This window comes from Equus quagga, chromosome 12 (genome assembly GCF_021613505.1).
Source record: "Equus quagga isolate Etosha38 chromosome 12, UCLA_HA_Equagga_1.0, whole genome shotgun sequence".
NCBI lineage: Eukaryota > Metazoa > Chordata > Mammalia > Perissodactyla > Equidae > Equus > Equus quagga.
The window spans coordinates 10351340-10377877 of NC_060278.1; the positions used below are offsets into that span (position 1 = coordinate 10351340).

The 26538-nt window shown below is 41.1% G+C and overlaps 2 protein-coding genes across 4 annotated transcripts in view; one reads left to right on the top strand and one right to left on the bottom strand.

The window, feature by feature from the left end:
• The window catches only part of THNSL1 (threonine synthase like 1), a 69224-nt gene extending 52085 nt beyond the window's left edge, over window positions 1–17139 (bottom strand). Inside the window, exons 1-3 of one of the 2 annotated variants that reach the window (XM_046679911.1) lie at window positions 17004–17126; window positions 16639–16890; window positions 13505–13560 (exon numbers count right to left, since the gene is read on the bottom strand). The gene's annotated coding sequence lies outside the window, so the exon portion shown is untranslated. Of the gene's footprint in view, window positions 1–13504; window positions 13561–16638; window positions 16891–17003 lie in introns of both variants that reach the window. The other variant, XM_046679913.1, reaches the window with a different exon arrangement.
• Window positions 17140–17278: 139 nt separating this feature from the next.
• PRTFDC1 (phosphoribosyl transferase domain containing 1) overlaps window positions 17279–26538 on the top strand; it is an 84262-nt gene continuing 75002 nt past the window's right edge. Inside the window, exon 1 of one of the 2 annotated variants that reach the window (XM_046679921.1) lies at window positions 17279–18334. In XM_046679921.1, coding sequence (XP_046535877.1) covers window positions 18023–18334 — 312 coding nt within the window. In that variant the 5' untranslated portion in view covers window positions 17279–18022. The remainder of the gene's footprint in view (window positions 18335–26538) is intronic. The other variant, XM_046679922.1, reaches the window with a different exon arrangement.

A 26538-nucleotide genomic window follows, 5' to 3' on the forward strand; every position in this document is an offset into this window, starting at 1 on the left:
CAGCCTGGGAAAACCCTGCTCCCTATATTAGCATCAGAAGAAAGAAAGAATTGCGGCCCAAGATCTTACTTGCAGATAGGTTTACAAAAATCTACCAGGTAACAACATTTTCCACCAGTATTTTCCAATCTTTCAGGGTCCCAGTGGTGAGGTAGCTGATGGCCATAAATACCAGAAGCCTGGTCTATGGAAATGTGTTCAAAGTTTTTAAAAAAATTATTTATTCTTTACTACATTTGCTTATATATTTAGGTGATAGAAAATGTCTTTCAGCCTTGGGTGTGTTGAACCATAATTATTTGGCCAGCTGAGATATATGAATATATATAATATGAATATATATATATATATATGAAAATATCTCAGCTGATATATATATATGAAAATATCTCAGCTGGCCAAATAATTACGGCTTTGATTACACACATACATATAGGTGTCACTCCTCTTCAAGTAAGGGCATAAAGGAGGGTCAGGATCATGATAAGACTGCTGAAAAGTCTCTTGTAAACTTTTTGTTCGAGTTGAATCACTGTTATACACCTGAAACTAATATAATATCGTATGTCAACTATACTTCAATAAGAAAAGTTTTTGCTCAAGGATCTCAATATAGAATCGAGCAAAGAGTAATGCAGTGAGAAGTACTAGGGCTTAATGGAAAGAAAGAAAAGATAGAGAACAAATGATCTTTCATGCCCTACCTCCATGGTGAGTATTCAGCTCATTTGAAGGGATATTCTCATTTGTAAGAGCCAAAGCCTTTCATCATTTCTGGGCATGGCATCCATTAGAGGCAGACCAGGTGGTACCAGCTGCACATGATGAAAGAAATCACACGGTTTCATTATGTAGAGTAATGACAGAAGAATGGGCAGTCCAGACCAGCTGGATCCATCTCTGCCACTTTTTCAGCATGTGCAGGCGTGCACACACACACACTCATTCAAAAGAAGACTCAGAAGCTCTGAATTTGTGGAGGCAGAAACTGAACCTGGTACCCATGGAATTAAAATCTCCCTGGTCTGTTATGATGAGCAAAGCAGTGGGTCTTACTCACAGTGGGGAGTAAATCTAATTATTAAATTAGGTAAAAAGTAATAGTTAAATTATTATATGGCTTTTCAAAGTCATGAATAGCCAGTAAAATGAAAAACACAGATATTGCCATATTTTCTTCTCTATAATAGTAATAATAGCAAACATATATGGCAGTTATTAGAGTCTGGATTGTTCTAAGTACTTAACTTTAAAAAAACCCCACTTAATCCCCATAATAACCTTATGATGTAAGTACGACCATCATCCTCTTTTAGTGATAAGGAAACTGAGGCACACAGAGGTTAGTTAACTGTCAAAGATCTCACCGTTGATGATTGATAGTGGAAATGTTGACAGGGGAGAGTGTGGATGCCTGTAAATAAAGGCACATACTCAGGCACCTGAAGGGTAACTGATGTACACCCCACAAAATTCTACTTAATCTCTAGCATCCTTTTTGTACCATATTCCCTCCACTTTAACGCCTATGTATGTGGAGTGGCACATTCTAACAGCGAGATTGCATAATGGAAAGGGTGCCTGGGAACCGGGCTGGCAACACAGACTGCTCAGTCAATGCTGGAAAGTGTCTCAGAGGAAGATGTTTCTGGTGTTGAGAAAAAACCCAGGGTACTGGGGAAAGGACGGAAGGAAATCGGAGGGTGTTATGGTCCAAAAGAAAGTCGCCGCTGCTTTCAAAGTTAATGAGACAGTTGTACATACCACACATAATGGCGTCTCTCCTTTCTTAGCCACTATATTGAGACCTTTGCATATATTTCATATTCTCTCTCATCACAAAGGTAGCATAAATGCCAATATGTCAAATTGCATAGGAGTAATGTTCACCTTTCTTTTGTTATTTTCCGGACCTACCATTGAGGTTCTAATTCATACTTCCCATGGAGTGTGATTGACACGTATCCTTCTGGAGGAAGGCTGTGAATCTGAACGTAGTCTTGGCAAAGTATTCTTATAAGCATCCTCCATGAAGTCAGTATCTGACTATTGCAGGCAAAACCAGATATAACTCATTTTCTCTGCCAGTTAGATCTCTTATTCTGAAGTTTCCATGTCCATTCTCACTGTAAACCTTTTATCTGAAGGTTCAGATCACTGGAAGTTCAGTCATCTTCCAAGTTATACAATCCCCACTAAATGCCGGAAATAAGACTAGGTTTCAGGTGGTTGTGTGGCTATAGAGTTAGTTTCATTATTTTGTAGTTGATATATTCACATATAAGGTCTTTAAATGCAGCAAATATATAGGCTGATGACTTGCCGATGCCTGTGTAGCTCATTAGTGAATGAGGAAGGAGGTGCGACCAGCGTTGTTCAGAAGAAAACCCAAAAGATACAGGTAGCGCAGTACAGAAGTTTCCAATAATTAGAGTTGCTCAAAAATGAAGTGGGGTGCTTGCAAAGGGCTGCCTATCTAGCAGTGAAAGTATCCTGACTACATGTCAGGAGCGCTATACCAGGAATCCTCGCTGGACCACACGACTCTAATATTCCTCCTCCTCCAGCTCGAAGACTTCGGTGATTATTTTCACTGAGAACCTAATTTTTAATATTCATAGACATCTAAGCATTTGAAAATTTAAGGAAATCATTTCAAGTAGTAAGAAATTGAAATATAGAGCTGTCGGTTAATTTTATGAGGCATGCTAACTTGGTTTCCTAAAAACCCCAGATAAGCATTGGCGAGCTCTCTGCAGGGCTGGGACTCAGAATCCGGGCTGAGCAAGAACGCAAGGGCTGCGGCTCCTGAGCGTCTGGGCATGCGCAAGGAATAGATACAAGGGTAGAGGAAGGAAGAAAAAAGGAGGAAAAGTAGAATAATATGAGTGACAGTGGTCATGACGCTAACGTAGCCATCACAACAACCACATCAGTTAATCATAGTTGCTCTCACTTTTCACATGAGGAATTGAATCTCAGGTTCGTGAGTCCTAAGGTCACACCAGGTAAGTGGCAAAGGCAGGGCACAAATTTCAGTGCTGTGACTCCTGATTCCAGGTGTGCCCATGGGATCAGGAGGGCTCGCCTGTGCAGTGGCTTGCTCAGCCTGGAATGGATGGCTCTGTATTAAAGACAAGTCTAAAAAGGGAAGCTCACTTCAGAGTCCTGCCATAAGCCTCATGAATTTAAAATATCAGTACTTTGGGCAGTCTTGAGAACGTTGCTCATCCCCGCCCCCTCCAAGACTCACCTTTCTTTATATGAAATGGAAAGAACATATTTTTTTTTTAATGGGAGAAAACCAAACAGAAGTTTAATAACATGCATACCGCCTGTATACACGGGAGATACCCAGGAAAACTAACTCCAAAATGGAAATAATACTAACGAAATTTACAGGTCTACTAATATTACAAACTCAAATTTCTGCTTTGAAGGACTAGGAGAAAATGGAAAATGATCGAGTCCATATTAAACAGAAAAGTCAGCAACCAAATTTTGGGTTCCTTTTGATCTGAACTTTATTTGATTTATGTTTCTTTATATTTGAAACATAATCAATGTTTTCTTTATGCTTGGTTATGTTTCTCTATTCCAGGAAGCATGATTGGAAGAAAACTCTCCCACAAACTCTTCTCATATTATTCCATACCTAGAGGGCTATAGACTTACTGTCTATGGGTCTATTGGCTATTGATTGAGCATTTGCTTTTACTTCTTCTGTAGAGTAGAGGCTAATATAAGGGCTGTTATTCTAGGACAGTGATTCTTATTTATCTTTTTCCCTGAGGAAGATTTTCCCTAAGCTAACATTTGTTGCCAATCTTCCTCTTTTTGTATGTGAGACACCACCACAGCATGGCCATTGACAGACAAGTGATGTAGGTACGTGCCTGGGAACTGAACCCGGGCAGCTGAAGTGGAGTGTGTCAAACGTAACCACTAGGCCACCAAGGCTGCCCCTCAATGATTCTTAACTGTGAACGATTTCATCCTTCTCTCTCCCCCCAGGGACACTGGCACTTTCTGGAGATATTTTGATGACCACAATTGGGAGTGTTACCTGCTTCTAGTGGGTAAAAGTGAGGGATGCTGCTAAACATCCTACGATGCACAGAGCAGCCCCCACAAGAAAGACTGATTCAGCCCCAAATATCAACATTGCTGATGTTGAGAAACCATAGTCTAAGATCAGGGAAAACGCACGGGAGTTTATGTACCTGGCACCACCACTGGTAAAATCTTCTAGGGCTCCACATCCAGAGAGTCAGCTATAGCTTTTGACAGCTGGAGAGAGTATATCTTCCCCTGCATTCTCTATTCATTTTAAGAAGTTCATAGAATGGGCTTAGATAATCATTTCCACTTTCATCCATAATTAGAGAATTTTTGCTTGTCTGATTTATTTATTTATTTATTTATAAGGAGAACATAATGTGGAAGAAGATTAGAAAAACCTTTTTAAAATGTCTAATCTATCTAATATAAGAAAAGTCATTGGAAACCTATGTTTTAGGTTTTCTGAATTAACACAAGGAGGTTTCTGAATAACTACCCAAATGACAACTTCAGTAACCAGTCTCAATATTTATCATTTTTAAAAGTCTGCTATTTTTATAAATTCAACCCAGTTGATTAGACAACTGGACTGAACCCAAAAAGTATGCCTGAAGCAAGAACTCAGAAACACAAACTAGTTTTAAGACTTAGAAAAAAAACGTTAAAAAAGAATGCAGAAAGTTCACAGATAACAACAACAAAAAAAACCCCAATAATATAAAAGGTAATGTGACTTGAATATCAAGATGAAAAGGTAATGAGTACAAAGTCCAGGTGTGACATTTATAATTTTTAAGGCTGTCTGTCTATATCACTTAAGCTTTGGCAAAATCCCCAGACCCCCAGAGAAGCCTGAGTCACCCATCTCTCATTCCTTTATTCTCTGTAGAAGGTGACCTGGGTGTATATTCTGTGACTGACTGTGCTGAACATACTGAGAAATCGGAGAACAAAGAACCAATGACACCAATCCTAGAGTGAGAAAAAAATTATTTCCTGGTTAAGCATTTGGCCTTATCATACAAACTAGATTTTTCTGGTCTCCTATTCCTTTGAATGGCCTTAATTTAAAGATGTGTTGAAAATTTCTCACCTTTGTGACTTTTAGAATTATTTGCTATTTGTGTGTTTGGTATGAACCAAAGAAAATCTGAAGGTTATTTCTCAAGCCAAGAGACAAAGTCAGATAATGACAATGTTGGCCTGAGCTTTGAGAGCAAAAGGATCATGATATTGTTGCTGGGCTTAAGAAATAGTGGAGTATCTGAGGTCAAGTGAGTGCTAAAGTAAGACACCCACTGACCACAGGAACTGAGGAGCATCTAAAGTGGCTCATGGAAAGAGGGCACTGCTTCACCCAAATACCAAATGCAGCGCCCACTTCTGCATCGAGGGCCAACTTTTCAGAGTAAGACTTTCCCCAGTCACTCGCTACAGAGACACTTAGAAAAATGTTGTCATTTTTTATTTGACCCACTTATCCTTGCTTCTTAGGGAGAAATTATAAATATTGAGATGATTAGTGTATTTATGTTTGGTATAAGCTTACCTGAAGTATATTCATTAATTTTGAAGTTAACAGTTACTGTTGTTCCTCATATTCCAAAGATTAAGAGCATTAGATCAAGCTAATTCTTTCTTTTTAATGTAAAATAAAACAATAAATAAAAAAATAGACCTTTTCATTAATTCAGAATCCAGGGCTATTTATACTAAACAGGGGCTTTTCTTGTAGTTTATTTTTGTTTTACACACATACACACACAATATATAGAGAGAGAAAAGGTGATAACACAACAAAGAGAATTTCATAGAAAATGTTAGCTCGTTCACATGAAGAAACGTGTATAGAGGGTAAGTTTATTTGTTTAAAACTCTTCAACTGATCTGTTTATTAATGCAGAAATTCTAACTGACCAGGAATTCTTTTTAAAATTATGATATTTTAGTAATAGATAAAATGTTTTGGGCACTCCTTAGGTACTCAGTATTCTGAATACATTATGTTATTTAAGCCTCACAATAACCTTAAGAAGTAGAAACTAACATTATCTTCACTGAACGCATGCAGAAAATAAGACAAAGAAATTAAGACACTTGCCCAAGGTCAGGTGATAGGTGACAGAATGTGATTTTAAGGCTAAGACTATCTGACTTGGAGCCGAAAGCCTGAAACAGAGCACCATAAACTTTTCATTAGTCTAGGTACTATGTTTTGGACTACATCAACAAAAGCACATTGTTTTAAAGTAGTCTATAGTCAAGAATTAATCACAAATTCAAGCTGACTTTTCTCATTAGTTCCAATTACTAGGCTTTTAACATATGTTAGCTAATATTACTTTCCCTCAAACCTCAAAGGGTTTTTTCAGTAAAATTTTATTCATGTTCAGTTAAAAATCCCATGAGATTTACTGTAATTTTCCACTGAAGAAAGATATTAATATTGTAAGCTAAATTTGGAAATATAAATCAAGAGCCTTAAAATATTTATACCCTGTAACTTAGAAATTCCATTTCTAGAGAATTTATCCTGCAGAAACAGTTAAAATGCATATAAATGTTTTATTATAAACATATTTGTATATATTTATAAAATAAAAATTTGGAAGTAATAAAAATATATTGGGGGAGTTGTTAAATAAATGATGGCATTGCCATTTCAGGTGATGTTTATAAAGAGGTTATTATACCATGGAAAAATGCTTGTGTTATATGCTTATTTTACTTATAGTGTGAAGCAGAGATGCAGGGTATAGAAATATAGAGGAAGTATTTAGTCACAACTATGTAAGATAAATTTTCCAGAATCACAAAATCGGAAGACACCCAAACATGTTTAAAATGCCTTTACATTTCACTTTTCTTTTTTCTATGTTTTCCAATTTAAAATAATTTGCATATACTAATTTTTAAATGGAAAAATACATTTTAATTTTCTTTTTAAATTTTCTTTATAGGTCAGCAAGATGGCAGCAAAAGAGGTCCTCTTCTCATATCCCTCCAAAAGCAACAGTAATTTGGCAGCTATCCTCTGATAAAAGTGACTTTGTAGGAGCTTTGGATTCAGGTAGGAGGTTGTGATAACCTGGTGGGGCCCTAGACTGAGGAGAGCCATTTCAAGACAGCAGGCCCACACCCAGGTGGCAGGCTCACTGCCCATGGTCCTGGCTATAGACCCAGAAATAGCCCCTTCACCCTGTGGACTTGCTATAGCCCCATTTGGCCTTGTTCCTGACACCGTCACCACCTACCAAGGGATACAAGAGAAGTCACATCTGCCTATGCCTTGAGTAACAGGCCTGCCAACCTCAGTCCCAGCTGTGCACCTTGAAGTGGCCTCTAACCCAGCTCTAGCCCCTCTCAGCTGAAGTCCAGGAGCAGTCCTGCTCACTCAGACACCCAGTGGAAAAATATACTCATCAGTGCTCCTGGAGGAAGACCCACCAACTTTGGTCATATTGTGGAGCCTGAAGTGGTCCTATACCTTGGCTCTAGCCCCTCTTAGCCATGGTCTGGGAGCAGTCTTGCCCACCCATGAACCTGGTAGGAGACATGATGCACCATGCTTCCAAAGGCAGGCCTGCCAACTTGGTTTGATTACAGATCCTGAAGCAAACCTGTGACCTCACCCCAACACTACTGAACCACAGTCCAGAGGCAATCCTGCTCACTTGGGAACCCAGCAGGAACCCACTCCTATCCACTTCCCTGGAGGCAGGCCTGCAGACCTTGGTTCCAGCTGTGGACCATGAAGCAGCCCTGTATCTTGATTCCAGTCCTGCCTGCACAAGGACCCATCCAATGACCTGGAAGGAGTCCTCTTGGGGACTTGGCAGGAGCCTTACCAGTTGCTGTGTACCTGGTAACAGTATTATTATCTGCAGACCCAAATACAGACCCTGAAGTGGACCCTTGTCCCAATGCCAGCTCTACTGGCCAAGGTACTGGAGGCAGTCCCATCCACCCAGGGACCAAATAGGATCCTTGCCCGTCTGAGCTGCTGGTGAATAAAAAGTCCATCAATACCACAGACTCCACTGTGGACCCAGTAGCAGCCACATGACCCAGCTCCAACCTCACTCTTCTGCAATCCTCAAAGCAATTCCATAAGCTCAGGGACCCAACAGCAGAAGGTCATTACCTGCCAAAACCAGTCTGTCAAACTGGAAGAGGTGTTTACTCCTTCAAATGCACAGATACCAATGTGAGGAAACATGGAACATGAAGAATCAGGCAAATATGACACTACCAAAGGAATCTGATAAAGCTCCAGTAACCAACCCCAAAGAAGTGGAGATGTACAGATTGCCTGACAAAGAATTCAAAATAATCATCTTAAAGATGCAAGAGAACAAAGACAACTAAACAAAATCAGGGAAACAATGCATGAACAAAATGAGAAGCTTAATAAACAAATAGAAACCATAAAAAGAATCTAACAGAAATCCTGGAGCTGAAGAACAATAGAAGAACTAAAAAAATTCAACACAGGACTTCAACAACAGATTCGATCATGTAGAAGAAAGAATAAGTGAACTTGAAGACAGGTCATTTAAAATTAGTCAGAGAATCAAAAAGAAAATAGAATGAAAAAGAGTAAAGAAAGTATATGAGACCTATGGGATACCAGCAAGCAAATGAATGTACACATTATGGGAGTCCCATAATGAGAAGAGAGAAAGCAAGCTTATTTAAAGAAATAAGGGCAAAAACTTTCCAAATCTTTGTAGATATATGGACATCTAGATTCATGAAGCTCAACGGACCCCAAGCAAGATCAACCCAAAGAAGATTAGCCTGAAACACATTATAATCAATGTCAAAAGTCAAAGATAAATAGAGAACTTTGGGAGCAGCAAGAGAAAAGCAATTCATCACATATAAGGGATCCCCCTCACACACATCTTAAGGCTATCAGCAGATTTCTCAGCAGAAACCTTGCAGGCCAGGAAGAAGTGGGATGATATATTCAAAGTGCTGAAAGAAAAAAACACTAACCAAGAATACTATACCTGGCAAGACTGTCCTTCAGAAATGAAGGGGAGATAAAGACATTCCTAGACAAACAAAAGCTGAAGGAGTTCACCACTACTAGAACTACCTTACAAGAAATGTTAAAGGATGTTCTTCAAATTGAAAGGAAAGGACATTAACTAACAATATGAAAATATATGAAAGTAAAAAACTCACTGGTAAAGGTAAATATATTTACCTTTGTTGTTATCAGCTTAAAACAGACTGTTGTAACTACAGTATGTACCATGTAAGCCTCATGGTAACCACCAAGAAAAAACATTTAGAGGAAGGAATCAAAATATACCACTGCAAATAATCAACAAATCACAAAGAAAACAGCAATAAAGGAACAAAGGAACTATAAAAAAGTCAGAAAACAATTAACAAAGTGGCAATAAGTCCTTACCTATCAACAATAACTTTAAATGTATATGGATTAAATTTTCCAATCAAAAAACACAGAATGGCTAAATGGATAAAAAACCAGATCCAACAATATACTGCCTACCTGAGACTCACTTTACCTTTAAGGACACACACAGACTGAAAATAAAGGGATGGAAAAAGATATTCCATGCATATGGTAGCCAAAAGGGAACAGAGGTGGGTATATTTACATCAGACAAAATAGACTTTCAGTCAAAATCTATTACAAAAGACAAAGAAGGTCATTATACAATGAGAAAGGGGTCAATTTATCATGACGATATACCATTTGTAAACACTTATGCACCTCACATTGGACACCTAAATGCACAAAGCAAATATTAACAGAACTGAAGGGAGAAATAAACAGCAAAACAAAAGTATAGAACTTCAATACTCTGCTTTCAACAATGGATAGATCATCCAGAGAGAAAAACAATAAGGAAACAGCAGACATGAATATCACCATAGACCAAATGGTGCTAACACACATTCACAGAACAGTCTATCCAACAGCAGCAGAATACACACTCTTTTTAAGCACATATGGAAAATTCTGCAGGACAGATCATATATTAGGCCACAAAACAAAACGTAAATTTAAAAAGATTAAAATCACATCAGGTATCTTTTCTGATTAGAATGGTAAGAAAGTAGAAATCAATAACAGGAAGAAAGTGGAAAATTCATAAATACATGGAAATGAAACAACACACTCCTGAACAAACAATAGGTCCAAGAAGAAGTCAAAAGGAAAACCAAAAAATATTTGAGACAAATGAAAATGGAAACACAACATATCAAAACTTATAGGATACAGCAAAAGCAGTTCTAAGAGGGACATTTTTAGAGATGAGCACTTACAGTAAGAAAAAAGAAAGATCTCATAAAAAACCTAACTACACCCCTAGGAACTAGAAAAAGAAGAACAAACTAAGCCCAAACTTAGCAGAAGGAACAAAACAATAAAGATCACAGCATAAATAAATGAAATAGAGATCAGAAAAACAATTAGAAAAGATCAATAACTCTAAGAGTTAGTTTTTAAAAAATATAGACAAAATTAATAAACTTTTAGCTAAACTAAGAAAAAAGAATGAATAAATTAAAATTATAAATAAGTTATAATTTTATATAATAATTATAAATAAAATCACAAATGAAAGAGGAGATATTACAACTGCTACTACAGAAATACAGAGACTACTATGAACAATTATAAGCCAACAAATTGGATAACATCAAAGAAAATGGATAAACTCCTAGAAACATACAACCTAGCAAAACTGAATCATGAAGAAATTGAAAATCTGAATAGATCAATTACTAGTAGGTAGATTGAATTAGTAATCAAAAATCTCCCAGCAAAGAAAAGTTCAGGACCAGATGGCTTCACAAGTGATTTCTACCAAACTTTTACAGAAGAACTGATGACAATCCTCAAACTCTTCCAAAAAATTGAAGAGACAGAAACACTTCCAAATTCCTTTTATGAGGGCAGCACTACCCTCAAACTAAAGCTATATAAGCACACAAGAAGAAAGAAAATTACAAGCCAACACCACTGATGAACATACAGTCATGCATTGCTTAATGACAGGGATATGTTCTGAGAAATGCATTGTTAGGCAATTTTGTTGTTGTGTAAACATCAGAGAGTGTACTTACACTAACCTAGATGGTACAGCCTACTACACACCTAGGCTATATCGTACTAACCTTATGGGACTGCCATTGTATATATGGTCCATCATTGACCAAAATGTCATCATGCAGTGCATGACTATAGATGCAAAAGTCCTCAACAAAATACTAGCAAACCAAATTCAACAGCACATTAAAAAGATCATACACCATGATCAAGTGGGATTTACCCCTGGGATCCAGATGGTTCAACATATGCAAATCAAAAAAACATGATATGCCACATCAACAGAATGAAGGGTAAAAATAATATGATCATTTCAACAGATGCAGAAATGGTGTTTGACAAAATTCACTATCCTTTCATAACACAAACTCTCAATAAATTAGGCATAGATGGGTTGTACCTTGACATAATAAAGGCCATATATGGCAAGCCCACAGCTAACATTATACTCAGTGGTGAAAAGCCAAACACTTTCCTCTAAGATCAGGAACAAGACAAAGGTGCCCACTCTTACCTCTTCTATTCAACATAGTTTTGGAAGTCTTAGTCAGAGTAATTAGGCAAGAAAAAGAAATAAACAGCACCCAAATTAGAAAGGAAGGAGTAAAATTGTCTCCATTTGCAGATGACATGATCTAATATATAGGAAACCCTAAAGATACCACCAAAAAACTATTAGAACTAATAGATGAATTCAGTAAAGTTGCAGGACACAAAACCAACATGCAAAACTTAGTTGGGTTTCTATATGCTATTAAAGAACTGTTTGAAAAAGAAATGAAGAAAACAATCCCATACACAAAAAAAATCAAAAAGAATAAAATACTTAGGATAAATTTAACTAAGGAGTGAAAGATCTCTACAATTAAAACTATAAGACATTGATAAAAGAAACTGAAGAAGATATAAATAAATGGAAAGATATCCCATGTTCATGGACTGGAAAAATTAATATTATTAAAATATCCTTACTACCCAAAGTGACCTACAGATACAATGCAATCCCTATCAAAATTCCAATGGCATTTTTCACAGAAATAGAAAAAACAATCCTACATTAATATGGAACCACAAAGACCCCAAATAATCAAAGCAATCTTGAGGAAGAACAAAACTGGAGGCATCACACTTCCTGATTTCAAACTAAATTACAAAGCTATAGTAATAAAAACAGTATGGCATTGGCATAAAAACAGATATTGGCATAAAAACAGACATACAGGCTAATGGAAAAGAATAGAGAAACTAGAAACAAACAGGAATAAAGGGTAAATATGAACAATCTATGACAAGGGCACCAAGAATACACAATGGGAATAGGATAACTTCTTCAATAAATGGTGCTGGGAAAACTGGATATCTACATGCAAAAGATGAAATTGGACCCTTATCTTACAATAAACAAAAATTAACTTGAAAATTAATTAAAGACTTCAACATAAGACCTGAGACCATAAAACTCCTGGCAGAAAACCTAGGGTAAAAGCTCCTTGACGTTGGTCTTGGTGGTGATTTTTTGTACATGATACCAAAAGCACAGGGAATAAAAGAAAAAGGAAAAAAAAAGAAACAAGTGGGACTGCATCAAATTAAAAAGCTTCTGCACAGCAAAGGAAACAATCAACCAAATGAAAAGGCAACCTACAGAATGGAATAAAATATTTGCATACTATATATTGGATAAGAAGTTAATATCCAAAATGTATAAGGAATTCACATAACTCAATAGCAAAAAATCAAATATCCAATTAAAATGAGTAAAGGACCTGAATAAACATTTTTCCAAAGAAGACATCCAAACAGTCAACAGGTATATGAAAAGATGCTCAACATCACCAATCATTAGGGAAATGCAAATCAAAACCACAGTGAATTATCCCTCACATCTGTTAGGATGACTAGTACCAAAAAGGCAAAAAATAACAAGTGTTGTCAAGGATGTGGAGAAAAGGGAACCCTGCACACTGTTGGTAGGAACGTAAATTGGTGCAGCCACTATGGAAAACAGTTAGAGGTTCCTCAAAACATTAAAAATAGAACTACCGTATGATCCAGAAATCCCATTTCTGGGTATATATCCGAAGTAAACAAAATCTATGTCTCAAAGAGATATCTGCACTCCCATGTTTACTGCAGCTTTATTCACGACAGCCAAGATATGGAAAAAACCTTAGTGTCCATCAACAGATGAGCGGATAAAGAAAACATGAGATGTCTCTATCTATACTCACACCCATACCTGTAACTATACCTATGCCTTTACCGATACCAGCATCTATCTATATCTATATAAAATCGCCTTTGGAAGCCCTGGCATTATCACTGAGAGAGACCACAGGGACTTACCATAGTAAGATGGCTTTCATCTCTTTTGTTATTCAGAAGGCTGATCTTGTTCATACCTGGGGGAAGGAGAAAGTATGAATGGTGAGGTATGTGGCAGTGGGAGTAAGTTCTTTGTCTTCTAGGACAATACAAAGTTTCACGTCAACTTGAAGGATGGCACAAATTGCAAAGCCAGGGCCTTTCAGAGGTTGAGAAAAGCCCTGGCCATGCCCATTTAAGTTCTTAATGCATATTTTTAAAAAGAAAAAAATACCAATGTGCAGTTTGAAAACAATGTTCCTTAAATATTTAGTCCTTTCCAGTGTTATCTTTAAGACTATATAAAACCTCTTACTTTAAGATAACATTGAAAGTATAAATTTAAATATTTCATAATAATTAAATTTTTAAAAGCTTTTATAAAACATCTGCTAAGAAGGTTTCCATGGTCAAAAAAGTTTGTGAAACACTGCATTTTGCTCCTGTCTTCTTGAATATTGATCATGTACACTGGCATATTCAAGGCGCCCAGAAGTCCCGCAGGATAAAAGTGAGTTTAACTTTATCTCATTGTTTCTCAAACCTAAGGGGTCATGAAAAAGTGAATCAAAACACACTTTGGGAAATATTACTATAGGCAGGTCAGTATCCAATCTCTTTTTCTTTCTCAGTCTCTTCTCCCATGTGAGACAACTTCAGACTTCAAGCTACACCTCCCCAACCTCTTTCCCAAGCTCCCCAGACATTAACACTAAAATATGACCCAGAACCTGGCAATAACTAGATCAGTTCCTGGGAGACTGCCAGTGGGCGTTGTACATCAACTCTGATCTGAGGAGAATCCACGTACAGCTAACAGAACAAACAGCTCAGTTCCCATTCCAGTTGGTCCTTAGTCTCCCCGCTACACCAGCCAAAGTTTTTGTCAACTAAGGAGGTCTCTTTTTTTTTTTGAAGTGGACAGCTTTCTCTTATAAACTCGGCACTTGCTGAGGCACCAATTAATTTTGCATAAGCTGCCATGGCACCATTAGATGCTAATCCGTTCATTCATAACCACAAGGTATTGTGCTAGGGTCATGTACATGACTTGTGCCTCCAGCCCTGTGGATTTATTTAGTGCTTAGCCCCTCGTTCCTGCAGCTGTGTCCTTTCAATGACTGCTTTATGGTGGCCAAGAGAGTTGAGGTTGGCTGCCAGGACTCTGAGATCTGGAGGAACACATGGACACATTATTCTTCTACTCTGAAGCTATCCAATTCCTGTTCCGGTCAGAAGGGGAGATAGTGGGAGGATATCTCTGAAGCAGCCCAGCACTTACCACTGATAATATTACTCATACCTGACATTATTGCAAAAGGGCAGGCTTAAATTTACCCATGGTGTGTTCTTCAGTGGAAGGTTAATTACCAATGAAAGTGCAATAATACAGCACATAATTCGGAATGTAGGTCCTGGCTTTATTTGTAAGAACTACTATGGAGCCATTATTTTCTTTACTCTAAGACTGCACGTTGGTCCAGTCTGCTTCAAACAAGAGGCCAGAAAGAGGGCTTACTATGCTCATTGAATACTAATGAGGCTTTTGCTTAAGTTGTTTTGTGTTACAATTATTTGCAACTATATTTCTTCTTGTGTTTATGTAGAGGGAAAAAAATACCTCAAAGGTAGCAAGATTCTGACTTAGCCTGGATATTTGGAAGAAAGGGTCTTGCCACTTTTTCTTTTGTTCTTGTAACATTTGTAAAGGATTTTGTTCAGCACTGAGGAAAAGCAAAATATCATCAGCATTATTGCTGGCCTTTGTCCACAGTGGATTTCATCCAGACTCTAACCAGCGACTCTGTGACTAACGATCTGAGTCACTAAGTTTCATATGTTTATGTATTTCAACACAATTCCCAGGCTGAGAGTTTTTTATTTATTTTCATGTTTCAGGACTCAGAAAAAATTAAATGCCCTTCTGTATTTCGAATCTAGTGTCACTGAGTGACTGGGTCTGAGTAACTCAGTACATAGATTGAATTGCTCCTTTAATAACAGATTAGTATTGGCAAAAGTTAAAGAACTACCAAACTATCAAAAGACTAGTATATACTTTCAGGATGAAAGTCTTTAGCCTCAGGGAGAATTCAGGTGGGTATAAATATTCTTGTTTTCACCAAGGTAGTAAGACAAGATAATTTCAGAATTTAAAATGCAGGAAACCTACAACTAAAAGGGAATAAAGAGAATGACAGAAGACTACAAGTATATTTCTTAGTTATTAACTTTGTAAAGATGTACATCTTTATTCTCACAGTTTCTTCAAAGGAATATCAGAAAATGGACAGTCTGAGCTAAAATATATCTTTTTATGGAAAATTCCATTATTTTAATAATATTCTCATCTTACCGTATCCATTCTCATACCAGTCCCAACTTGTCCCTAGGTTATAACTGTCCCTGATTGGTTGCCCCACACCCATCTTAAAAAGGCAATTACCCTGTCACCTTCACATCAAATGACTTTACAAACATTTGGTCACACATTTTCACAGAATCTCAGATTAATAACACCTTACAGTTTTATAGCATGTTTTAAAGGATTCTTTTGCATGTTATTTCATGTGAATATCATCACACGCAGTAGAGCAGAAATGTATTGCCCTCCTCTTACAGATGAAAAAATTCAGGCGTATTACATTGATGTAATTGGCTTAGCCTCGTTGGCTAAGGTCAAATGGATTGTTACTAGAAAAACTGGAATCCTCGTCCAAAGCTATTCCACTAGACATATAACAGAAATATGAGATTTCAAAAGAATTTTGCCTCTAAGTCCTCATAATGCAAGATTAAGAGTAAAGCCTGGATAGATGAATTGTTATTCTTGGATACCGGTCCTTGAAAATACTATCTGTGATATCAGCTATTATATTGTATTACATTAACGCTGTCCAAAGAGAAATTAGATCACACAAAATGTTATCAAAAAGATCATAAATAAAATGAATCCTGTTTTCACCATTCTGTGGTTTTCATAGGATGACCTATATAGGACATCCTATGAAATAACTTATTTTGAAGTCCCTTGCCCTTAATCTGGCCCCTGCACCCACACCAAGCCTCTTATGGGTGAGTCTGACTTTGCAGCAGTAAGACAGTAAAGTGGGTACCTTAAAGCACGGTTCAGGAACCACCCCCGTCACACTGAACTGAGCGTCTCAGCAATGCAGATTTCTGAGTCCCACCACACAGTATCTCCACTGTAACCTGCTGCATGGGGGGCGCGGGGGAGGGATGAGGGGTGGCCGGCTCCCCAAGAGAGTGTGAACCCTAAAGTGTGCTCATCACCACAGGGATAGCAGTTTTCAGTTCCTGCAAGTTTCAGTGACATTTGTTGTGAACATGCATCCTGGGCGTGGTCTCTGGAAATGTAAACAGAAGATGGTCCTTCACCTTTGGAAAAAGAGGTGAGGCGCAGACTCTAAAAGTGGCCCGCAATCAAGGACCTTGACAAGTCCTGAGAGAAAACGTTTACCTGTGCACCAGGAAACAGTATCACCCCGTTTATGGGAGCCAGTCGGCAAGCTCAGCGATCCACGGAGCCGTCTTCCTTCCCCAGCGCTGGCATTTAGAGAGACTGACAACAAATGGTGCTGAGCGGGGCCACGTCTGTCTGAAAGGACTAATACGTTTCCAACCTAGAACGACATTAATTGATTGATAACTACTTTCCTCTCAAACCAGGCAAAATCAGCATTCCTCTCCCTGCCGTGTGCCAGAACTCCAAGATGAACAAAATAGTCCTTTGGAGAGGCCTGAGTCAGAGAACTGGGTTCAGCTCCGGGCTTCAAACCCGAAGCGGGGCTGCAAAGAAAGTGGCGAGACTGCAGACACCAGGGGAATGAATACATATAAAGGAAAAGCAGGGCCCTGGAGGAATTGGACAAAGAACTAGCGGGAGAAGGCAGGGATCAGGGGGTGAATTAACAAAAGATTCATAAAAGAGGGCTTTCTAATCTGAGGAGAGCAACTGCTTTAAACTGAAACAATTAAAACCTGACCATATGTTCTTACAAAAGTGGTAAAGCAGATAATTTGTAAAAATCCGCCGCCCCTCCCCCCGTCTTTGCCAGAATTTCAGTTAAGGAAAGGTCCTATTTCAAAGTCCAGATCCTATCACCACGGGCACGGGCCAAGGTAAAAGCAATCGCACGGCTCTTTGAAACTCATGGCTTGGCGGTTCGAGGATTTTAAAAAACACATCCGGGATGGTTGCGTCCACAGCCGGACTTTGAGAACGTTCCATATCGAGGCTCGGTCACGGATTTACTTGGGATCAAGAGCGCAGAAGAATTAGCACGAAGGATTCAAGACATTGTCAGCGGGAAAGCCGGGACGACAGACTCAGGGAGGCAGGGAACCGGGGCACACTTTCTCTTCCTGCAAAGATCGAGCCGCGGGCAGCCTGCGGCTCCCGGGGCCCCGCGGGGTGCGGCGCAGGCGGCGGGGCTCCCGGCTCGCAGACGGGCGCACAGCGGGCGGCGGCCGCCAGGGATGCGCCCGGGTGCCCCGGGCCTGCGCTCCGGTGGGGCGGGCGCCGCCCCGCAGCTGCTCCCCGCGCCGGCGGCCTGCGCTCGGGGCGCGCATCCCCGCATCCCCGCCCCGAGTCCCGACCGGGGGTGGGGCGCCGAGGCCGAGGCGCTGGAGTTGCGCCAGGCCCCCGGTCCGCGCCGCTTCCTAACCCCGGGGCGGGGCGGCCCAGCCCCTCCCAGGTCCTTCCCGCGTCCTGCTTTCCCGCCCGCTTTCCCCGGGAGAAACATGGCCGGGAGCAGTGAGGAGGCGCCAGACTACGGGCGAGGCGTGGTGGTAAATGCTAACTCCTGATTTCGGGCCCGAGTCGTGCGCTCCCGGCTCTCGCCTCCCCTCCCTTCTTGGCAGGCTCCTTCTAGATTAAATGCCTGAAATGTATTCGGGTGAGAGAGCGGGCCTCTGCTTTGTTCCTCCCTCGCGGCGGGGATCGCATCCCTCCTCCCCTCCTGGCTCCCGGCTCCCTGCGCCCAATCTGATCCAACACTTAACGTCCCTTCGCCCGGTTTCCCCCCTCCGCATCCCCAGCCCCCGCCCCCTCGCCCGCGGCCAAGAATCTGCTCCTCCAGCCTTAAGCTGGTGTAATGCTGGGTCCCCACTCCTGCTAGACACCAGGAGCCACCTCTGGGAGCCGGGGTAGGTCTGAGAAGACCCCCGCGTGCTACTCTTGTGGGGCTCCTTCCTTCTGTGCTTCCTCCTGACGACTCCAGCGCGGGCTTCAAGTTTTGTTTTCCAGAAGGATACTGAGGATTCTCCGGGGCAGCTAGGAAATAAAGTAGCTCCAGTGGACGGAGTTTGAGCTTTGAAACCTGCCCCGGGACCCTGTCTGTGAGACCTTTCCTAGTGCCTCTGAGTGTCAGTTTCCTTTTCAGCAAAAAGGAAACACAGCCTGCTGGGCCTGTTGGGCGAATTGGAGAGGATGTATGTAAAATATCTAGTACTGTGTCCAGATGGGAGGATATGGGATGATGGGTTCCCAGACCGGAGCCTCTTTATTCCCGGGATTCCCTCGAGGAGTCAACCAGAGGATAGCCATCTCTCAGTGTCCTGGAGTCAAATCCAGTCTTGCCCTGTGGCCACCAGCTTCCACTCCCGGCTCCCTTCAGGAATGGTTTCTACGGAAGGTGGTGGTTATTACAGTGTCAGGTTTAATGGAAACTGGTGGGTGGGTCAACTTGCTACACTTTCAGCCTGTAATTCATAGATGATCTGTCTGAGATTATGAATGGACTGCTGGAGTAAGAGATTTGAGAAGGAAACACCTCACACGGAAACAGAACTGTTCAGATCGAAATGTGCTGCCCAGTCATTAATTTCACAGCGGGCCCTTTCCCTCTTAAAGGATGAGGAGTACGTTTAGTTATTTGTTGCACACACATTGACTGACCTGCTGGATTCCAGGCATTGTCCTAGGCTCTGGGACACAGCAGAGAACAAGACACAGCCTTGTCTTCATGGAGCTTCCATTCTAGAGAAGGGACGTAGGCAGTGTAACAGCAAATAAACAAAGATAATTTCAGAGAGTGACACATGCAATGACAAGAGGGCCACAAGACAGACACTGATTGGAGGAGGGCTGGGGAGCACTTTTGCTCAAGTGGTCAGGATGGCCTCTTTGTTATGATGCTGAAGCCACAATCTGAAGGGGAAGCAAGAGGTGGCCATGGGATGACTGGGAAGAGAACTCTGAGATAGCGCATACCAAGTGCGAAGAAATCATTACATCCCGAGACGAGGTCATTACACACAACTTATGCTTTGAAAAACATCACTCCAGTTGCCATGGAAAGGATGGTCAGGCCCAGGGATGGAGTGAGTGGCAGGAGGATGAAAATGTAGAAAGGGAAATAAGTGCAATTCTGGACAAATTGAGTCAGTAGTACCTGCAGGGCCTGGCGGTCAGGATGCACTGTAGGCAACTTGAAATTCATACTGGAACTCAGGGGAGTGATTGGATAGACTTAGAAATCATCAGCAAGTAGAAAAGTATCTGATGCTTGGGAGTGGATAGGGATGCCCAGTGAAAACGGAAAGAAAATTCAAAACCACTGTGAAGGGTAGAAACCTGGAATGCCTCAAATGTGAGAGGCAGGGTGTCTAGGAGAAGCCTGATAAAGAAACCAAGAATGAGTAGCCGAGCAGGATAGAGCAGGCAGGGTGGTAGCTGCCTAGGGAACAGAGCTTTGTGGAGGGGGGTGAGGAGGCTAAGAGGTCATCAAGAGTGTCAGATGCTGCAGAAAGAGCAAAAAGTAGGATACAGATGGAAAAGAGGCCATTGTCTTGAACAGTTACAAAGCCACTAGTAGTGAGAATCTTTTAAACAACCATCCCATCAGTAGAATGGTTAAAATATGGTGCTACTACTTAATAGTGGATACTCTTAAAAAGGAATAAGTTAAATCTATATGACTAATACAGTAGCTAGTTTCTTACAATCTAAAAAGCAAATGATGGAACATTGTAAATAGCCCAATCTATTAGTGTCAAAAGAAGCCCTCTCAAAAGCAAGGTAATTTTGTGACAGACGGAGGGAGGTAGTGAAAGGGGCCACTGAGGTGGGAAATAATCAATGTATAATGGAGATAGTCCCTGCATTTATGTCATTTTCTCTAGTAGAACTTGGGGTGATTAGATTAACCTCAGGTTGGATATAGGCAGGCAAGGCAAATTCAGAGTGAATTCAAGGTCTGGTGGAAGCCTGCTGCATCTAGGGTAGAGAAGAAAAGGAAAGCTCAGAGAGTAGGTACACTGGGGAAATAGAGAGCCCCCAAGGATGGGTTGCAAAAAATCAAAGGGAAATTTTAGTACCAGTAAAAAAGGGGGGCAGATAACAATAACAAGCATTTATTGAGCATTTATGTGGTTTTCCTGTATTATTCATTTAATCCTCACAAATCTTTGAGGTAGGTGTATTATACTTCCTATTTACAAAGGGAGAAACAGGCACTGAGAGATTAAGTAAATCACCAAGGTCTCACAACCAGCAAATGGCCGAAGCAGGATTTGCAGCCCACTTTCAGTCACTATGCTACATAGGAAGCTGCGATTGCACGGAAGGATTTCAGAGGTGGGGCCGCTCCGGAGCATTGGACGTGGATAATATAGAATAAAGACGAAGTGGTTTGGTTTGAGGGGCCAGCCTGGTGGTGTAGTGGTTAAGTTTCCATGCTCTCCTTCAGAGTTCTGAGTTTCACAGGTTCAGATTCCGGGCACGGACCTACCACCGCTCATCAAGCCACGCTGTGATGGCACCCCACATAAAATAGAGGAAGATTGGCACAGATGTTAGCTCAGGGCCAATCTTCCTCACACACACAAAAAAAGATGAAGTGGTTTGGATTAAGGCAGGTGAAGGAACTACAAGATGGAGTAGCTAGTAGGATCATCCAGGCAGGCGTTGGAGTTGTCCAGAATGAGGTGGAGAAGAAAATTCTGAGTTGGTAGAAACTTGGTGATGAAGATGGCAAGGGGCATAGAGCTGGTGACTTAAGCATGAACGAGAAGTATAGTTTGTGCAAGAGAAGGGAATGTTAAGAGATTTAAGATGGCTCTTGTCTACAAATGGCTTTCAGCTGAACTGAGGAAGTAGGACATTAGTAGATTATTAGCAATAAATGGTAGCAAGTGCTAATTGCCAAATAAGAGATGTAGACCCCGCGTTCAGAAGCTTTGCTCAGGGTGGACTGGTCACTTGATGTGAAGCTGGTGAGGTCACCAGCCCCTGGTTGGTGCATCTTTGTTACTCTCAGGGAGAAATAAAGACCTTCTCTACCCATCTGGCTTTTTGGGATCACATTCTTAGATATGTTTTGTTTTTACCAAACCATTATTGAAAGAACCGTAGTTAGTACCTACACAGTGAGTTTGGTGGGGCTAAGGAGAAGAGACAAATTTAAAATGATGGATGTGTTTCTGTTATGGGTGGCTCTCCCTTTGCCCCTCAAAGAAATGTAGCAGTATTGGAGATAAGTGATCAGATAATCCATCTAATGCACAATTTTACTAGGCTGTAATGAGTTTCACTTTCTGGGTGCCAAGCCCCCCATAAAGAGGAAGGTATGTGTGATACAAAGCGTTATTTGGTGTCGAGTCCCCCTTCATTCCTCGGGTAGCAGAACCTGGGGCCCTTCTTTTAGGGAACCACTTCTACCCATTTTCTCAACCCCCATCACGGTGCGCCTCCTTCCCTGGGCCAGTGTTCGTGTGTGGGATTCCTGGAAGCAGAGCTGACGGATGAGGGGTAGACGTGAGCCTGAGCATTGGTTGCAGCCATGGTCACTGCCTGAAGGAGAGAGTGGGGCCCAGAGTGGGGGTCAGTGGCAGAGAGGAGCAGAGATCCACTTTTTATAAGTGTTTCCAAATTATTTTTCTCCCTGGGGGAAAAACCCTGAAAAATGATACAAGAAATATTCTCAGCAAAAAATTATTTTTAATGACTTAGAAAGAAGGTTTTCAATACATCTTCAGATGAGAAAAAGGAGAAGCCGAATGAGAGCTGGGATTTGGATGTTGTATAAAATGGCTCGGTTAATGTGTTTGTCACTTCCTCAGCTTGGCCATGTTTTGAGTCTTTGAACAGAGAAAGCATTGTTCTGAATAAACTTAGAGCATATTATCTGTGATACTGAAACTATTTAAAGACTTCTTGTTTGGATTTTTCAAAAGCAGATGAATAACGTAATTATCTACAGTTTGTAACAGCCTCCATTCCTTCAGGGTTAGGCCTTACCGACAGCGCAATCTGCATGCGCCCTTGAGGATTACAAAGGGCAAACCAGTGGTTCCTTTCACTCTAATTGTCGTTTATCTCAACAAGGAAAACTCACTGTTTCAGACTCATTGGAAATAAGGCCAGTTTGGATTATAGAAGAGTTTTAAAGAAATACGTTTCTCCTACTTTAAAGTTTGTCACTTTAACTAGGGTGATAAGACTTTAGCAAATAGGTTTGAGGCACTTCTTTAAATTAATTAAAACATACAATTTGTGAGTAAACTATTGATGTTTCAGTACATCTAAATGCTTCACATTTATTGTGTAAGTACTATAGACCAGATCCTGATATAAGAGTTTTATATCCGTTATCTATCTTATCTTATCTTTTTTTTTGTTGTTGGGTATTTTGGTGAGGAAGATTGGCCCTGAGCTAAAATCTGTTGCCGATCTTCCTCTTTTTGCTTGGAAGATTGTCACTGAGCTAACTTCCATGCCAATCTTCCTCTATTTTGTATGTGGATGCCACTGCAGTGGGGCTTGATGAGTGGTGTGTAGGTCTGAGCCTGGGATCCAAACCTGCAAACTCTGGGCCGCTGAAGCAGAGCACACAAACTTAACCGCTATACCACTGGGCTGGCCCCACTAAGTCCATATTTTTAACCATGACTCCATGCTGCCTGTGCACTACCGATTTGTGTAACAGTTTTTATCAATAGGTTTGTTTTATTTGTCACTTTCCTATCATCCTTTTTTTGGCATCACTTATTAGGCACTTATTATACATCAGGAACTCTGAGTACATTATCTATTCTGTCTCTTCCTCCTCACAGCAACTCTGTCCATAGGTTTTATTGTGTCTCATTTAAAGGAGAGGGATTCTTAGTCTCAGAAAGGATAAGTAATTTCCCTGTTGTCACAGTTAGTAAGTGTCAGAGCTAAGCTTGAGAACATGGAGTGGGAAGTAGTCTCTGAGATTTGGCCAGAGCAGGGGACAGTAAAAGGATTTGCATGGTGGGAGAAAAAGGCTCAGAAGACCTCCAGTTAATGATGCCACCACCTGGAAGGACTCCAGGAAGTGGCATGGGTAGTGTGTGTGGTCTGGAAGGGGAGCCGGAAAGTGCTGTGCCCTTGGGTGATCTCCCAGGGCCTGGTGCTGGTCAGGGTTCTTGTCTGGGCTTCACGTGCCCTGCCAGAGGATCTTCATGTACAGCTGGTGGCTCAGGCTCTGACCAGCCACTGTGGGGTCGCTGGTTACAGCAGGCCCAAGGAGTTTTCATGGGTGGGAGCCAGAGCTGCTCTCTGGAAATTCAACAGTTATGCCCAGCCAGTTTGCCGGTAGAGGCCAAGCCAATGAGATACTCTCCAAATATACAGATGACATGCACCATGTGGCTGTCAGTCTGTCCATGGTAGATATGCATTTCCAGAGCCTTGAACACTGGTGCTCTTTATCACAAGGAGACAAACCGAGAGGTGAGGCTGGAGTTCAGATAGTATCGGGTAGTTCGTAGATGGAGACCGTGTCATTCATTCATGCATTTAACATTTTTGAGCACATACCATATTCTAGGTCAGTGTTCTGAGCACTGGGGTTTCAATGGTGAATAAGACAAAGTCTTTGCCAGAAGGAGCTAACATTCTAGTGGGCGGAGACAAGACAAAGCACACACGCAGACATACATATGTCACATTCAGTGGGAATAATGCTATGGAGGAAAGTAAAGCTAGGTAAGAGGGATGCAGAGATGAGAGGGAAGAAAGGGGGTGCTATTTTATATAGATGGTCAGGGAAGGCCTCTTCGTGGAGGTGACATTTGAATGGAGACTTGAAGAAAGTGAAGCGTAAGCCGTGTTTCATATCTGAGGGAAGAGGATTGAAAGCAAAAGAAATATGTTCAAAGCTCTTGAGGCAGGAGCGTGCTTGGCACGTTCAAGGATCAACAAGGAGAACGGTGACTGAAGCAAACTGAAGGAGTAAGAGGGTGCCTGGGATGAGTCTGAGAGGTAGACCCTCTGGGCCATGTTGAGAGGACTCTGGATTGTCCTCAGAGTGAAATGGGAAGCCCTTGAAAAAACATGAGCAGAAGACTTCCCAGATATGATGTGCATTTTTAAAGGAGCACTCCAGCTGCCATGTGGGGGGCAGAGGCCAAGGTGGAAGCAGGGAGGTGAGTATGGCAGCTATGGCATGGTCCCAGGAGAAACAATGGTGGCATGGACCAGTAGGAATCAGTGGAGATGCTGAGAGGTGGTCCTGGTTAAATTCTGAAGAAGTCGATGATAGGATTTGCTAATGGGTTGCAAGAGGGAATGAAAGAAAGGACTCAAAGACAACTCTGAGGTTTTGATCAGAGCAATGGAAAAATGAGCGTCCGTTACTGAGATACGGAAGGGATGCATTTGGGGGACATCCATGAGTTTGGTTGGCTGGCATCCCAGAACCCAGAACTAGGGTGGGAGTGAGTGGGGGCTGGACCATAAGTTGCCCTTCTCAAGCATGAGCAAAAGAGAGTTGGTTTGAGTCCTAGGTGAGGAGGAGAGTGGAAAGCAGGGGCACAGCCCAGCATTAAATGAAGTACAGATGGGTTCTAAAACAACAGACCAAGAGCCAGAGGCTTGAAGGGACAAGAGTCTTCTCAAGGAGCCTGACTGGGAGCCTTTGGGAAGACAGAGAGCTGCAAGGGGCACCAGGAGTTTGGGTGAGAAGATCAGAGAGCGCAAGCAGTCAGCAAGGCCTCCAGAAAGAAGTGGGGCCTGATCTGAGCTTCTGTGGAGGGAGCTGAGCTTGGGCTACAGAGGGAGGGGGGAAAGAGAGCGAGAGCATGTAGGTGTAAGACAGGCAAATAAACAGAACGCAGAGCTGGGAAGGATCACGACTTGACTGAGGAGCAATCTGAGGATGGGAAAGGCTGGGGGAGGGAACTGGGCTGGAAAATTAGGAGAGCTCTGCATTATGAAAGGCCTCGAAAGCTCAAGGCTGGGTAGAGGAGTCTGATGGAATTGTGCAGGAGTAATCAAAGCAGGGGGGACCTGCGACAGAGCTATGGTATAGCTTGAGCGCGTGACACTTTTGTGTTGCATCCTTTCTTGATCTGAAAGTAAAAGTAACTTGGTCTTCACCTTCATTTTCTCTCCCACCTCTTTACTATTCTAACCATAAAATTTATGCATCCAGCCTAAGCAAGATATCCATTAACCGAATTGGCCAATTTTCTGGAGCAACAGTTTCCCAATAGGACTGGCTTAAGTTCTCACCATAGTACATCTTTTTGAAGTCTTTGCTTTAATGACTAGACCACTCGGAAGTTTGGGTCTACACTAATCCCCAGAGGCATGTACTTTAGTAGGTAACTTTTCCCAGGCAGGTGAGGCACTTACAATGCATAGAAATGTAATAGTATATATAATAATATAATAATGTATTATGATACTGTCTATATTAATACAATCATAAGCATAATGTTACTTATGATAGATTCATGATAATATTCATAGTTTAGGTACAAATTATATATTTACATATATACACTCTACAAACAATGCTATAAGACATTAAGTTTCTATTTTATTGTGTGATGCCAAAAGTTAGGAACTGAATTCTCTGTTCCCTTCAGTACAAGATGTTTTATCAGGTTGTGTGAAACAAATTACATTGTCCCCACTGAGCTTTTCCTAGGTTGACAGAATATAACTTAATGCCATAGTGATTGTCAGACCTATTCTCTATATTCAATATTATTCTTTTTTCAAGTGTACTCTTTTTTTTGGT